General features: G+C 38.3%; 2 protein-coding genes across 2 annotated transcripts in view; both read right to left on the bottom strand.

Annotated features, from left to right (window-relative positions):
• Positions 1-12,204, bottom strand: part of LOC114661546 (uncharacterized) — a 245,107-nt gene that overhangs the window by 58,765 nt on the left and 174,138 nt on the right. The window lies entirely within an intron of this gene.
• Positions 5,031-9,831, bottom strand: LOC114662602 (tubulin alpha-8 chain-like). The gene is made up of 5 exons (XM_028816168.2): positions 9,615-9,831; positions 8,517-8,665; positions 7,607-7,759; positions 5,608-6,135; positions 5,031-5,324 (listed from the first exon to the last, which is right to left on the bottom strand). The coding sequence occupies exons 1-5, from the start codon at positions 9,793-9,795 to the stop codon at positions 5,031-5,033; spliced, it is 1,305 nt and encodes a 434-aa protein (XP_028672001.1). The 5' UTR covers positions 9,796-9,831.

The raw sequence follows: 12,204 nt of genomic DNA, 5'->3' as shown, positions 1-12,204 counted from the left end.
CCATCTTTATAAAGTGACAAAGAAATCAAATTCTTTGTGCATCAAGTGGCAATGAATGCAAATCATCCAAGCCTCAAAATAGTGGTGCCCATGAACAACAAATGCATAAAACATAGCAATGAAATGCTCTCTCTGCCCTTTTAACAGACGTTTATGGGTTTAACTACACTACCAGTCAAAAGTTTGGACACACCTAAAAAAATGTCATGATTTGATAGAAACAGATTCCCTTTTTTATCAAGATAACATTAAATTCATTTAAAATTACAGTCAAGACATTACTAGTGTTGCTGATGGCTATCACTGCTTGAAATGATTGATTTTTAATTTATTGTTCACATGTGAGTGCAAAGCCCCATCTTCAGCAGCCATTCCTTCAGTGCCCGCGAGGCATATTCAGATTTTGACAGTTAATAGTGCAAGTACAGTTTCTATGGCGGATTATATAATTGATTTTGAGCAGAGATACTCTTGCATTGCAGCTTACTCATGGTTCTCCCAGATGCTGTGCTAGCTTTTAAGGCTGTGCATTGAAATGGTCTGAGTCCTACCTTAAAGGTAGATCTATGTCTGTTAACATAGATGGGAATTTGTCTCAGCCATCTCCCCTCACACAAGGCGCCCCACAAAGTTCTATCCTGGCTCCCCTTCTATTTTCCCTTTATCTGCTCCTCATCTTTTACAAACATGATGTTGCGTATCATTGTTATACTGATGATACGCAGCTGTACCTCAAAGTTAGTCCTAACATCACTTCATCTGTAAAAAAAAACTGTTGAAATGCTTTGAGGATTATTAGATATTGGATGGCACAAACTTTCTTACAATTAAATGAAAATAAAACAGAAGTCATTATTTTTGGTCCTACCACATCTGCAGTTGAAATTGGCATGCACTTAGGACCTTTGGCAGCAATGATTCATAATGATGTCAGAAACCTAGGTATCATCTTTGAGTTGTCACTAAGTTTTGAAAAACAAATCTCCATGGTAGTAAAGTCCAGTTTTTACCAACTGAGGCAAATTTCTAAAGTAAAATCCTTTCTTTCACAGAAGGACTTGGAAATAGTCAATGTCTTTATTACATCTCGCCTAGATTATTGTAATTCCTTATATGTGGGACTGCCAAAATCTGCTCTGTCCCGCCTTCAGCTGGTTCAGAACGCTGCAGCTAGATTCTTAATTGTGTCTAGAAAAAAGGATCATATCTCCCTCATTTTAGCCTCTCTCCACTGGCTACCGGTGAGGTGTCACATTTAATTTTAAAATCTTGTTTGTTTTTAAAGCCTTGCATGGTCTCGCTCCAAAATATATCTGTGGCCTCCTTCACCCCTATGTGTCACCAAGAGCACTGAGGTCATCTGGACAACTGCTCCTTGTAGTGCCAAGATCTCGGCTGAAGTCGAGGGGAGACAGAGCTTTTTCAGTTGTTGCTCCTAGGCTTTGGAATGACTTGCCTCTGCACATCAGGTCTTCATCCTCAATCGAGGTTTTTAAAAGTTGGCTTAAAACCTTCTTGTTTTCTTCCACCTTTCACTATGTATAATGGGATTGTGATGAATGTTATAAATGGTTGTTTTATTAATCTGCTAATGCGCTTTTATAAATAAATTATCTAATTTAATCTAAGATGTTGGACACTGCATATTTAGTTACAAATGAAAGGCGGCTAGCATTAACGGCGTGTATGCAGCTTACTTTTGCTTTGACGAAATCGGTACTAAAGAGAATTTTTGAAGAAAATGCATGTCTGGTAACAATGGGCATTACTGTCACACAAGAAACTGCATTTCACAACTCAAAAACAACACAGCAGGTTGCATTTACAAAGTAGCCAGAAGAGGTCGCCATTACCAGGCACTAAGTGGTAGAGATCAGAGTGCATTATTTGTCAGACCACTTACCACTGGGCTAAAGACTTCCCAAATGAAAATGAACATGTTAAAATAACAGAGGAATACAAAAAGAACAGACAACACTGAAGAATGCAACATTATAAAGGAATCCAACTCAAACATTTGTTTTTGGTAGACTCTTTAGGATTAGCTGTAATTGATATTGGGTGCACACGCACAGTCTATGGAGAGAAATGGTTAGGCAACAACATTAGTCAGCTTAACAAGAATGGAGTAAAAAAGCTGCTGGATTCAAACATTTCAAGCAGCAGAGCTTTTAAATTTGGAGATAGCAAAATTGTGCATCCCACCAAACTAGTGAAAATTCATGCAAAGACTGGACAAACATGATGTAGCATTAAAACAGACGTGGCTCTAGCTTTCATCCCATTGTTGCCAAGAGTATGAACATTTTTAGACATGGAGAACAATAAAGCAGTGATTTTTAATCAGCCAGTGACTCTTGAATTAACCAGCTCTGGTCACTACTGTGTGAACATTTTAGATAAAGAAAAATTTGATGACCATTGTGAAAGTGAGATACTTATATTCATCCACCTACTGAGGCAAAAGGTGTAGGAAAACTATGGATGCTCCAAAAATGTATGTATGGTCTCACAGTTGTATCACTTTACTGGTACAATAAAGTAAAGGAGGTCATGCAGAAGACAGGAGTCACAGTTGAATCATTGAACCTTCTAGAACCATGAAATGGGATGCCACCCCCCTCCTATCCCCAGTGCACTTGCACTGGAATAACTAAAGTCAAAAATAAGGCAGATTTTCTTGGTTGCCAGACAAAGCAGACCTGATATAATGTTTGATGCCTACATTTTAGCATCCAGCACAAAACATGCTACTACACAAACTATCCACAACAATGCCAACAAGATCATTCACAAAATTAATTTTGTGAAAGTGGCCATGAAGAGTCATTGAGCTTAGTTGTTTTCAGCGACACCTCATTTGGGAATCTTCCTGATGGTGGCAAACACTTCATTATCTTGGCAGGAGAGGAAGGATGGTTCTCACACCCTTTCTTGGTAGTAGAAAAGAACCAAAAAAAGTAGTACATAGTACTTTGGCAGGAGAAACATTGGTAATGTCTGATGGCATTAATAGTGCAATCTTTCTTTCTACACTTTTTTCAAAGCTTATTGACAGTGACTCAAGATAAAATACTCTTCAGGTCATTTGTGTTCCAGACAACTACTCTTTGGCAGATGTGTTTTGTGGTCTCCTGCAAAGGAGCAGATTGCCGACTGTCTAACAAAAAAGGGACATCTCCTTTTGTACTTTTAAAGGCACTTAAAGGAGGAATATGGCATAATAAGTGAATAGTATAACCATTTTTTTTTAGAGTTTGGGTATTATTAGTTCTACTGTGCATATAAGGTGAAATTAATGCATGTTTTGCAATTTTTATTTCTTTAAAAAGAGAAAGAGATGAGAGTTGTTAAGTTCTATATCTTATTTATGCGCTTCTGTTTGTAATATTACGGTACTACATCCCTATTGTGAGGAGTACAGCCAGGGTTTCAAGTGAGTGGGCTTTCTGGTGAGTATGAGCCAGTGTGAGCCGTGCAAGGGAGTTGAATAAACATTGGTGGTTAACGTCAAAGGTGTTGTATCATTGTTTAAGATTAACATTAACGGTCAACTTCCATATCTTAACCTTAATAAACCAGGTATCAATGCTAATTGTTTATTAGCGGTGCATTTGTAATTGAGATAGCATCACTAAAAACTGTTACTCTGTTTACTTCAGTTACAAGATACCAACATTCCTAAAGTTTATTTTTGGGTTCAGACATGGTGAAAATAAAACAGCTTCCTCAAGAAACATGTCAGTCTATCTCATATTTTATTCTATTTATTTATTTCGCATAATGAAGGCTATTCAATGTGACAGATTGCCAAGAAATTGTGAAGATTTTATGCTGATGTTTGTCTCTTCTCTCAACAATTAAACTGGTTCTAACCAGGAGAGAAAATGGAAGAAACCAACTCAGGACCTATAAGTGTTTTGTTTCTCACACTACACTCTCTGATGTCCTTATTCTCTTATGCAGTTACCCATCTGGGCCTTGCCCACTTCTCATAGGAAAGTGTACAGAATGACAGGTTTCAGTGGCGCTAATGCAATTACAAAGATTTCTTTAGTAACCAATTCAAATTTTAAATTAAAGATAAGCTAAGGGAGTGTGGACACTTTTTGTGACTGAAGACAGAGAAGAAAATTAAAATTAGTAAAAACCTTTTATTGATACATACCAGGCAAGGGTAAAATGACAGAGAAATACAGTCCTAGGACACCGCACTTCATCTGCCTCGAGCGCAGATATCCTTGCTCTTTTATACCTTTCTAGTCTCCTGATCGTTGACCACGTAAGCAATAAAAATAGCGTCCTGACTCATTTTGTATTATTCCAATTGGTAAAGTCTTTACCCTAAAGGTATATTTTCTTGTCACACACATCATTGAAAGAAAACTTCCAGAAAGTATATATGCTTTTTGTCACATACGCAAAACACAAACAAGTTTGATCATTCTGTCCTATTTTCTGTACTTACACACATACATTTTGTTCAATTACATCATTTTATGTTTTTACAGGAGCTACAGTTATGACACTGAAGAAACGACTACTGAAAATGGAGCTTTGCAGTCATACTGTATGTGTATAATAGGTAAAAATTGATAATTTCAAACAGTAATAGCTATTAGCAACACTAATGTGTCTTGACTGTATTTTAAAAACAATTTAATGGTATTTTATAAATAAAGGCATCAATTTCAATTAAAAACATGAAAATATCCGAGTGTGTCCAAACTTTTGATTGGTATCGTGGGTTGACCAGTTACCCTCCAAATTATGAGGGCTATTGGAACAGAACTCCTTTATGATGACAACCGACAAAAATATAAGCAATCATAAATAAAAATTAAAATAAATAAAAATTAGTAACCCCTTTAAATATAAGCAAACGTTAAAAAATAAATTAGTAATGCATTCCATGCAGTTCTCTAAGCTACTTCAAAACCACACCTGTGTAGTCAAACGGTAACTATGATATCAGAATTCTTAAGATTTGCCTAATAACTTATTGAGCTTATACTTTTCTCAATTCAGGCTTAATATTCATCCTCCTCGTTATCGTCATCATTTACATCAATACCTACCTCCTCATAATCCTTCTCCAGAGCTGCCAGATCTTCTCTGGCCTCTGAGAACTCACCTTCTTCCATGCCCTCTCCCACATACCAGTGCACGAAGGCTCGTTTCGCATACATCAGATCAAACTTGTGATCCAGGCGGGCCCAGGCCTCTGCAATGGCAGTTGTGTTGCTCAACATACAGACGGCACGCTGCACTTTGGCCAGATCTCCTCCAGGAACTACAGTTGGTGGCTGGTAATTCACTCCAACCTAGAATGGGATTATGGGGCTGTAGGAGTTGACTCTTTAAATTCTAATGTCTACAGAGCAACTAATTGTTCCTTCTCTTGACTCAGTGCAATATAATTCCAAGTAGTATAGGTGCTTAATTAAGGTCTGTGATGTTAATATGTTTGATGAACAACTAATTATTAAAATGGTTCTTACTGTTCCCAATATAAATACAAGTGAAATCCACCACTGTATGGGTTTCCATTTATCAACTATCACTAGTTTTAGCTATTCAAATACAGAACAACACTATCTGACTTACCTTGAATCCAGTAGGACACCAGTCTACAAACTGGATGCTTCTTTTGTTTTTCATAGCAGCAATAGCAAAATTCACATCTTTGGGCACTACATCCCCACGATAGAGCATGCAACAGGCCATGTATTTCCCATGGCGAGGGTCACACTTCACCATTTGATTTGCAGGCTCAAAACAAGACGCTGTGATCTCAGCCACAGAGAGCTGTTCATGGTAGGCTTTTTCTGCAGATATAACTGGGGAATAAGCAACTAGAGGAAAGTGAATGCGGGGATATGGCACCAGGTTTGTCTGGAACTCAGTCAAATCCACATTCAAGGCACCGTCAAAGCGTAAAGAAGCTGTGATGGAGGACACAATCTGCCCAATGAGTCGGTTGAGATTGATGTAGGTGGGTCGCTCAATGTCCAAATTTCTTCTGCATATATCATAAATGGCTTCATTGTCCACCATAAAGGCACAGTCAGAGTGCTCCAGGGTGGTGTGTGTGGTCAGGACACTGTTGTAGGGCTCTACCACAGCTGTAGATACCTGTCAGAATGAGCATGGACAGATGTTTCCATTGAGTTTCATTATGAGCAATTATTATACAGCAGGCTACTAGATTTCTAGCTTTCTTTTGACACTTAATGCCTGTTTTGATTCGACACTTGATATTTTGAACCCATTCCTGTGATTAATTAATGTTTTAGCACTTTGGGACTCTATCCACACTATTTTTAAGCATTTCTTAGCATGGTTTACTATTATTTACCTTTACAACCTTAAATTTGGCTAGTTGTTTTTAGCAGACACCAACCTGCATGTCACTCCTTCTGCATGTCTGCAGCCATTTTATTTATAGTCACTATCCCTGTTACCAGTTACATGGCATATTAACTCATTATTGCATTGGATAGTTTTTTTTTTTTTTTTTTTGTAAAACCAATACATATAGAGGTGTCTCATATTTCTTTAAGAAGACACCCTCCATTTTGCATTTGTGGTGTTTTCCTATTTGTTATACAGTGCACATATTTACATTTTAGGAAGGAGTTGTTGAGGGATTAATAAACCTTGTCAAATTAACATTTTCAATCTCCAAACCCTGTTGGTGCTCAAGAAGATTCTTTTTTGTTGTTTGACCTATCAGCCAGATAAAAGTGAAAGTCAAGTAAGGTTTCAGATTTATGCATTGAAAAGTGTTATTGCAATATTCTCCAAAAAACATTGAACGTCCTATTTCCTTTTCTTTCAGTCTGTTTCCCAAACAAATTACCTGTAATATTGGTAACTAGTCTGCTTTTTTTTCTTATCCTTACTGTTCAGTGATGCTTTTTGTTGGCTCCATTATTGAAAGGATTTTTACAACAATGCAGGACTCCACATTATAGAATAATTTGGAGTGCGTGTGGAGAATTAATTTTGTAATGCCTTAAATTGTAAAAAGATTTACACCCTAATATGAAAAATATACATTTCCCTATTCTGTCTGTCAGCTAATAACAAATGTTCTGCATTTTATTATGTAAGGAAGACAGACGTTTTAAAGTAAGATGGTTCTAATCTCTTATCATAGAGCCTGAGAGTGGTGACGTGTTGAATGTTGATTAGCACATGCAAGTAAGAATTTCACCTGGCCTGGTATAAATGACAATATTGACTCCGCAAAGCTATACTGTTTGTTAGAGTAAGCTGGGGCAAGAAAAACAATGAAGATTTAAGAACTTTTGCTACGTATCAAATCTGATTTGCTGTTTGGGTTTTAATGAGGAGTTTGCTTTGTCTTTTCTGGTTTCCCTGATTCCTACCTGTATTATTACTTCAGTTTTTGTTTTCTCCCCAAGTTTTCTGCTTTTTTCACTAAGTTTTATAACAATGTGACCAGGTTCTGAAAGTATTCAACATACAAAAAGTCTCTGAAAGAAGTGCACCATGCACTGTCAACTTCATGAATCCCCTACAGTAAGGAGTTACGTAAAAACTGTGATAGAAAAGGTGATTGAAGCCCCTCTAATTTTACCTGAGGAGCTGGATAGATCGCAAACTCCAATTTAGACTTCTTTCCATAATCCACACACAAACGCTCCATGAGAAGAGAAGCAAAGCCAGAGCCAGTGCCACCTCCAAAGCTATGGAAGATCAGGAATCCCTGCAGCCCAGTACACTGATCAGCCTGTGGAGGACAGCTGAAGGTTAACATGTGACAAAAAATTTAGATGTCGCTATATGGTTTTAGTGCAGCATTTCTCAACCTTTAAGTATTTGCGACCCGAGTTTTCATAACAGATTTAATCGCGCCCCCTAATGTTTGTTTGAATGGAGCCCACTAATACCATCCATCCATCCATTTTCCAACCCGCTGAATCCGAAGACAGGGTCACGGGGGTCTGCTGGAGCCAATCCCAGCCAACACAGGGCACAAGGCAGGAACCAATCCCGGGCAGGGTGCCAACCCACCGCAGGACACACACAAACACACCCACACACCAAACACACACTAGGACCAATTTAGAATCGCCAATCCACCTAACCAGCATGTCTTTGGACTGTGGGAGGAAACCGGAGCGCCCGGAGGAAACCCACGCAGACACGGGGAGAACATGCAAACTCCACGCAAGGAGGACCCAGGAAGCGAACCCAGGTCCCCAGATCTCCCAACTGCGAGGCAGCAGCGCTACACCCACTAATACCAATTTGTTCTTTTTTAATTAATGATATATCATAGATGCATATTTTATTATACCTACTTAACTTTTATCTACATTTATCTAACTCTATATTTATTTTTCTAGTATCAGAATGTAGTTTAAATTAATTTGTTTTGGTTTCAATAGATGTATTTTTCATATATTCGATTCTTGTTTTCTTTTTTCACATCTGTTAAATGATTCAGTAGTCTGCGCGTATTCCGTTGCCATATCTGTACTCACCAGTTTACGAATGCGATCAAGCACCAGCTCAATTACTTCCTTGCCAATGGTGTAGTGCCCACGGGCAAAGTTGTTAGCAGCATCTTCTTTGCCCGAGATAAGCTGCTCTGGATGAAACAGACGTCGATAAGTCCCTTTGCGTACTTCATCTGCAAGTAAACATAACAAATTGTAGTGAATGATTATAGGAAAACATTCAGACTGCAATGAGAGGCAATAAACCCTGGCTGAAAGATCTGAAATGTCATGTGCTACAGCTTCAAAACCCAGATACTCTGGGAAGAGTGTATTTAAATGCCAAGAAAAGAAAGTAGAAAAGTAGTCATTTTTCATACTGCCCAGATTCCTAAAAGTCAGAATGCATTAATTACCCAACTAAGGATTAATTTTAAAACTGAAGTATTGTCTCTTGTAGGGGGCGATTCCGGTTATTGGCTCTGCTGCCATATAGTGCCACAACTGTAGTTTAAGATTTCATTTTGGGCTGTCTAGGATGAATTTGCACATTCTCTTTATGTCCGCATGAATTCTGCTCTGTGTAATCCAGCTTTAAGTATGTTAATTGTCTTGTAAAGAGACTCTGTACTGTCCCCTTATGAAAGTGTGTGCATGTCTGAATGCCCTGGGCTGCCACCTCATCCAGTGCTGGCTCCAACCTTGTTCTCAGTCCTGCTAGAAATAAACAGGATCAACAACAACGGCAACACAGATGCCTTCTTGTGTTTGACTTTTCATTCAGCATGTAGCATTTCTTCTGCTGAGTCTGGCAAACCACCCATTTATTGAACATTCTTGGTCCTATTTCAGTAATGTGGACAGCTATAGCCCATTCTAGTACCACTCGGCACATAGCAGGAACCTGGATAATCAACATCTATACCTAGAGTATCTATCCATCTATATCAACCAGTTCACACATGTGAGTGTAGGATTCAAAACACTGATTTATTTATTTTTTGGGTATACTACTGGTCATTTCTGATGTGGTGAATGCTGATACTGTCCTTCCTGCATGTCATCAAGGCTCTTCTGTGGCACTTTAAACAGTAAATTCCCGAATAACTATTTATGGCATGACTAAAAGGAAGCAGGACTCACCAATTACAGTTGGTTCCAGATCCACAAACACAGCTCGGGGATTGTGTGTGCCAGCTCCTGACTCATAGAAGAAAGTGTCGTACGAGTGGTCTGCTCCTCCAAGAGCCTTGCCAACCGGCATATGCCCATCTGGCTGGATACCATGTTCCAGGCAATAAAGCTCCCAGCAGGCATTGCCCATCTGAACCCCAGCTTGCCCAACATGGAGAGAAATACACTCACGCTAGAAAAGGCAACACACTCTATAATTAATAAACGATTTGAGCTGACAAAATGAAATCTGAAATCTCCTTCAGACTGAAGAAGAGAGACAAGATGCCTCACATACCTTTGTGTTAGGCAACCAAAATAAAACTTGACTGGAGATTTCATCTGAACTCTACTTTATATATGAAAGCAGCTTTTTGTAAATAATTGAAATGTTCATATACCCATTTAAGAAAAATATATCCAATTTAGCACAGCCACAACAAATCATTATAAGCCAACATCCCCAGATGCCCCCCATCCATAGACATAATCACATGGTATCGGCCTGATCTACACACTTAAAAAGACTCAAATAACAATTGCATTTTTCTTGCTTTAAATGAGCAAAGCTTGATTTAGGAACATTAAAGGTATGCTATTAAACAAATTAGTTTCTATTTTAAAGAAAAAGTCCAAAAAACTGAAATGGGGTAAAATGCCCCATTATAAGCTTATAGGGTCAGTATTGTCATGTGTTCAGAGTAAAGTGAAATTCTTACTTGCATGTGGTAATCAACACATTTAGCATGTTGCCAGTCTTTGGCGCCTTGATTAGTGAGTGTAACTACTTTGAAATGTCTGTCACAGATCTTATTTGACAGAATAAGCAGAAGTATCTGGTTACTAATTTGTAAAGTGGCTGAAATTAAATCATGTAGTCACAACAGCCCTGCAACACCTGAGACTGACACAGATGTGTATGTCTAGTCTCTCTCAGACCTATATATTTAAGTAGACCATTTGAATATTCAGGCTTACTACTTGTAATCAATCACAATAAGATATTGGCAATCACTGCATGGACCAGAAGTCCAGCTGGTAACTTGCACTAGATGTTCAGAAGATTATATGATAGCAGAATGTCGATGCCCTGATGCCCTGCCCAGAGTAACACAAATTCCTGCAAAAAGTCACCAAAAAAAAAAAAGAAATAAAAAGAAATAAAACTAAACTGCCAGTGAAAGGAAAGTGTGGGAAGATTTGTAGGAATATCAATATAAGGTGCTAGAGATGTTATTTGTGGTGTTCCTGAAGAGGAAACTGCCAAGAACAGAGTAATATTCTGGGAGGAAAATACACAATACACCCCCAGAATGATAAAGGGCACTTGACATGGTTAATGCCAGGGGTTCAGGAAGAAAAGCAAAGCCATGGAGGACCAACATTTGGCCTCAAAGCCTTCAGGCAGAAAGGTTGCAGCACAGGGTTCCAATCTGAAATAGATGAAACCAGGCTGACACTGTATTTCAAATGTGATGCAAGTCAAAATCACAAAGGGGCAGCATGCAGTCTCTCACTGGGGGAACAGAAGCTTGTTCTTAAAATAATGGACAGCAGAAGGCTGTCTGACCCTTTAGTGCTACATAGAGCTCACTAGTATAGGTACACGCAGAGTCACTGGAAATGTCCTGGGAGACAAAGTGGGCTACCTTAAGCCTAGAAGTGACCCTGGAAATTAGTCTAAAGACATATTAGGTTAGAGCTTCTGTGAATGTAAAGTCAAGGGAGAACTGGCCAGAAGAGTAATCATCAGGGGTAAAACAGAGAGTTAAAAGAACTTTCGTGGTACTGGTGAGCAAGCTTCCCAAAATGGTAGAGAAAGTTTTCAAGACCTCTGTTAGCCTAGGTTCTTTCGGGTAGCCAGGAGTCCCTTTTATTTTTTTCTATTTATAGTATTGCATACTATTTACAGTGGTGTTCTCACCAGTCAACGTCATGCTCTGATGTTTAGTTTTGATGGACGGCCTGTTCTATTTTGAGTCTGGGTGCTGTGGTGAACCTTCCACTTTCTGATGATGGATCTAACAGTACTTAACATGACATTCTCTTCAATATTTTTGTAGCCATTTCCTGCTTTGTGCATTTCAATGACTTTGTTTCTCATATCAGCAGAATGCTCCTTTGTCTTCATTTTTGCAGTGATTGTCCAATAAAGACTATGGCCCTTACAAAGGGTGCTTTTAATATCCAGAGAGATTTAAAGGACTCACAAGGGGTACCTTATTATGTTTAATGATGGTCAAATGACTGTCAGCTTTGTGTCTTTTGTGGTTAATTTGTTATTTGTGTAAACTTGGAGCTTCCAAGACACAGAGGTTTAAATACTTACGGGAACACTAACTTTTCAGCTTTTCTTCTTCAGTTAAGTATCTACAGAAAATGGTTTATTTTGACTTTGGAAATGTATTGTTACAGCATAAGAGTTCACACTAAAATACTGAGTAGATAAATATATGTACAAATCTTTTGTCATACAGAAAATTATAAGGAATTTAAAAGGGGTTGAATACATTTGCTTGCCACTGTATTTATAATAAAGTCACTTATTTTGATAAATCCA

This window comes from Erpetoichthys calabaricus, chromosome 12 (assembly GCF_900747795.2).
Source record: "Erpetoichthys calabaricus chromosome 12, fErpCal1.3, whole genome shotgun sequence".
NCBI lineage: Eukaryota > Metazoa > Chordata > Cladistia > Polypteriformes > Polypteridae > Erpetoichthys > Erpetoichthys calabaricus.
The sequence above is the reverse complement of the archived record's forward strand: the minus strand, read 5'-3'. Positions and strand labels throughout refer to the sequence as shown.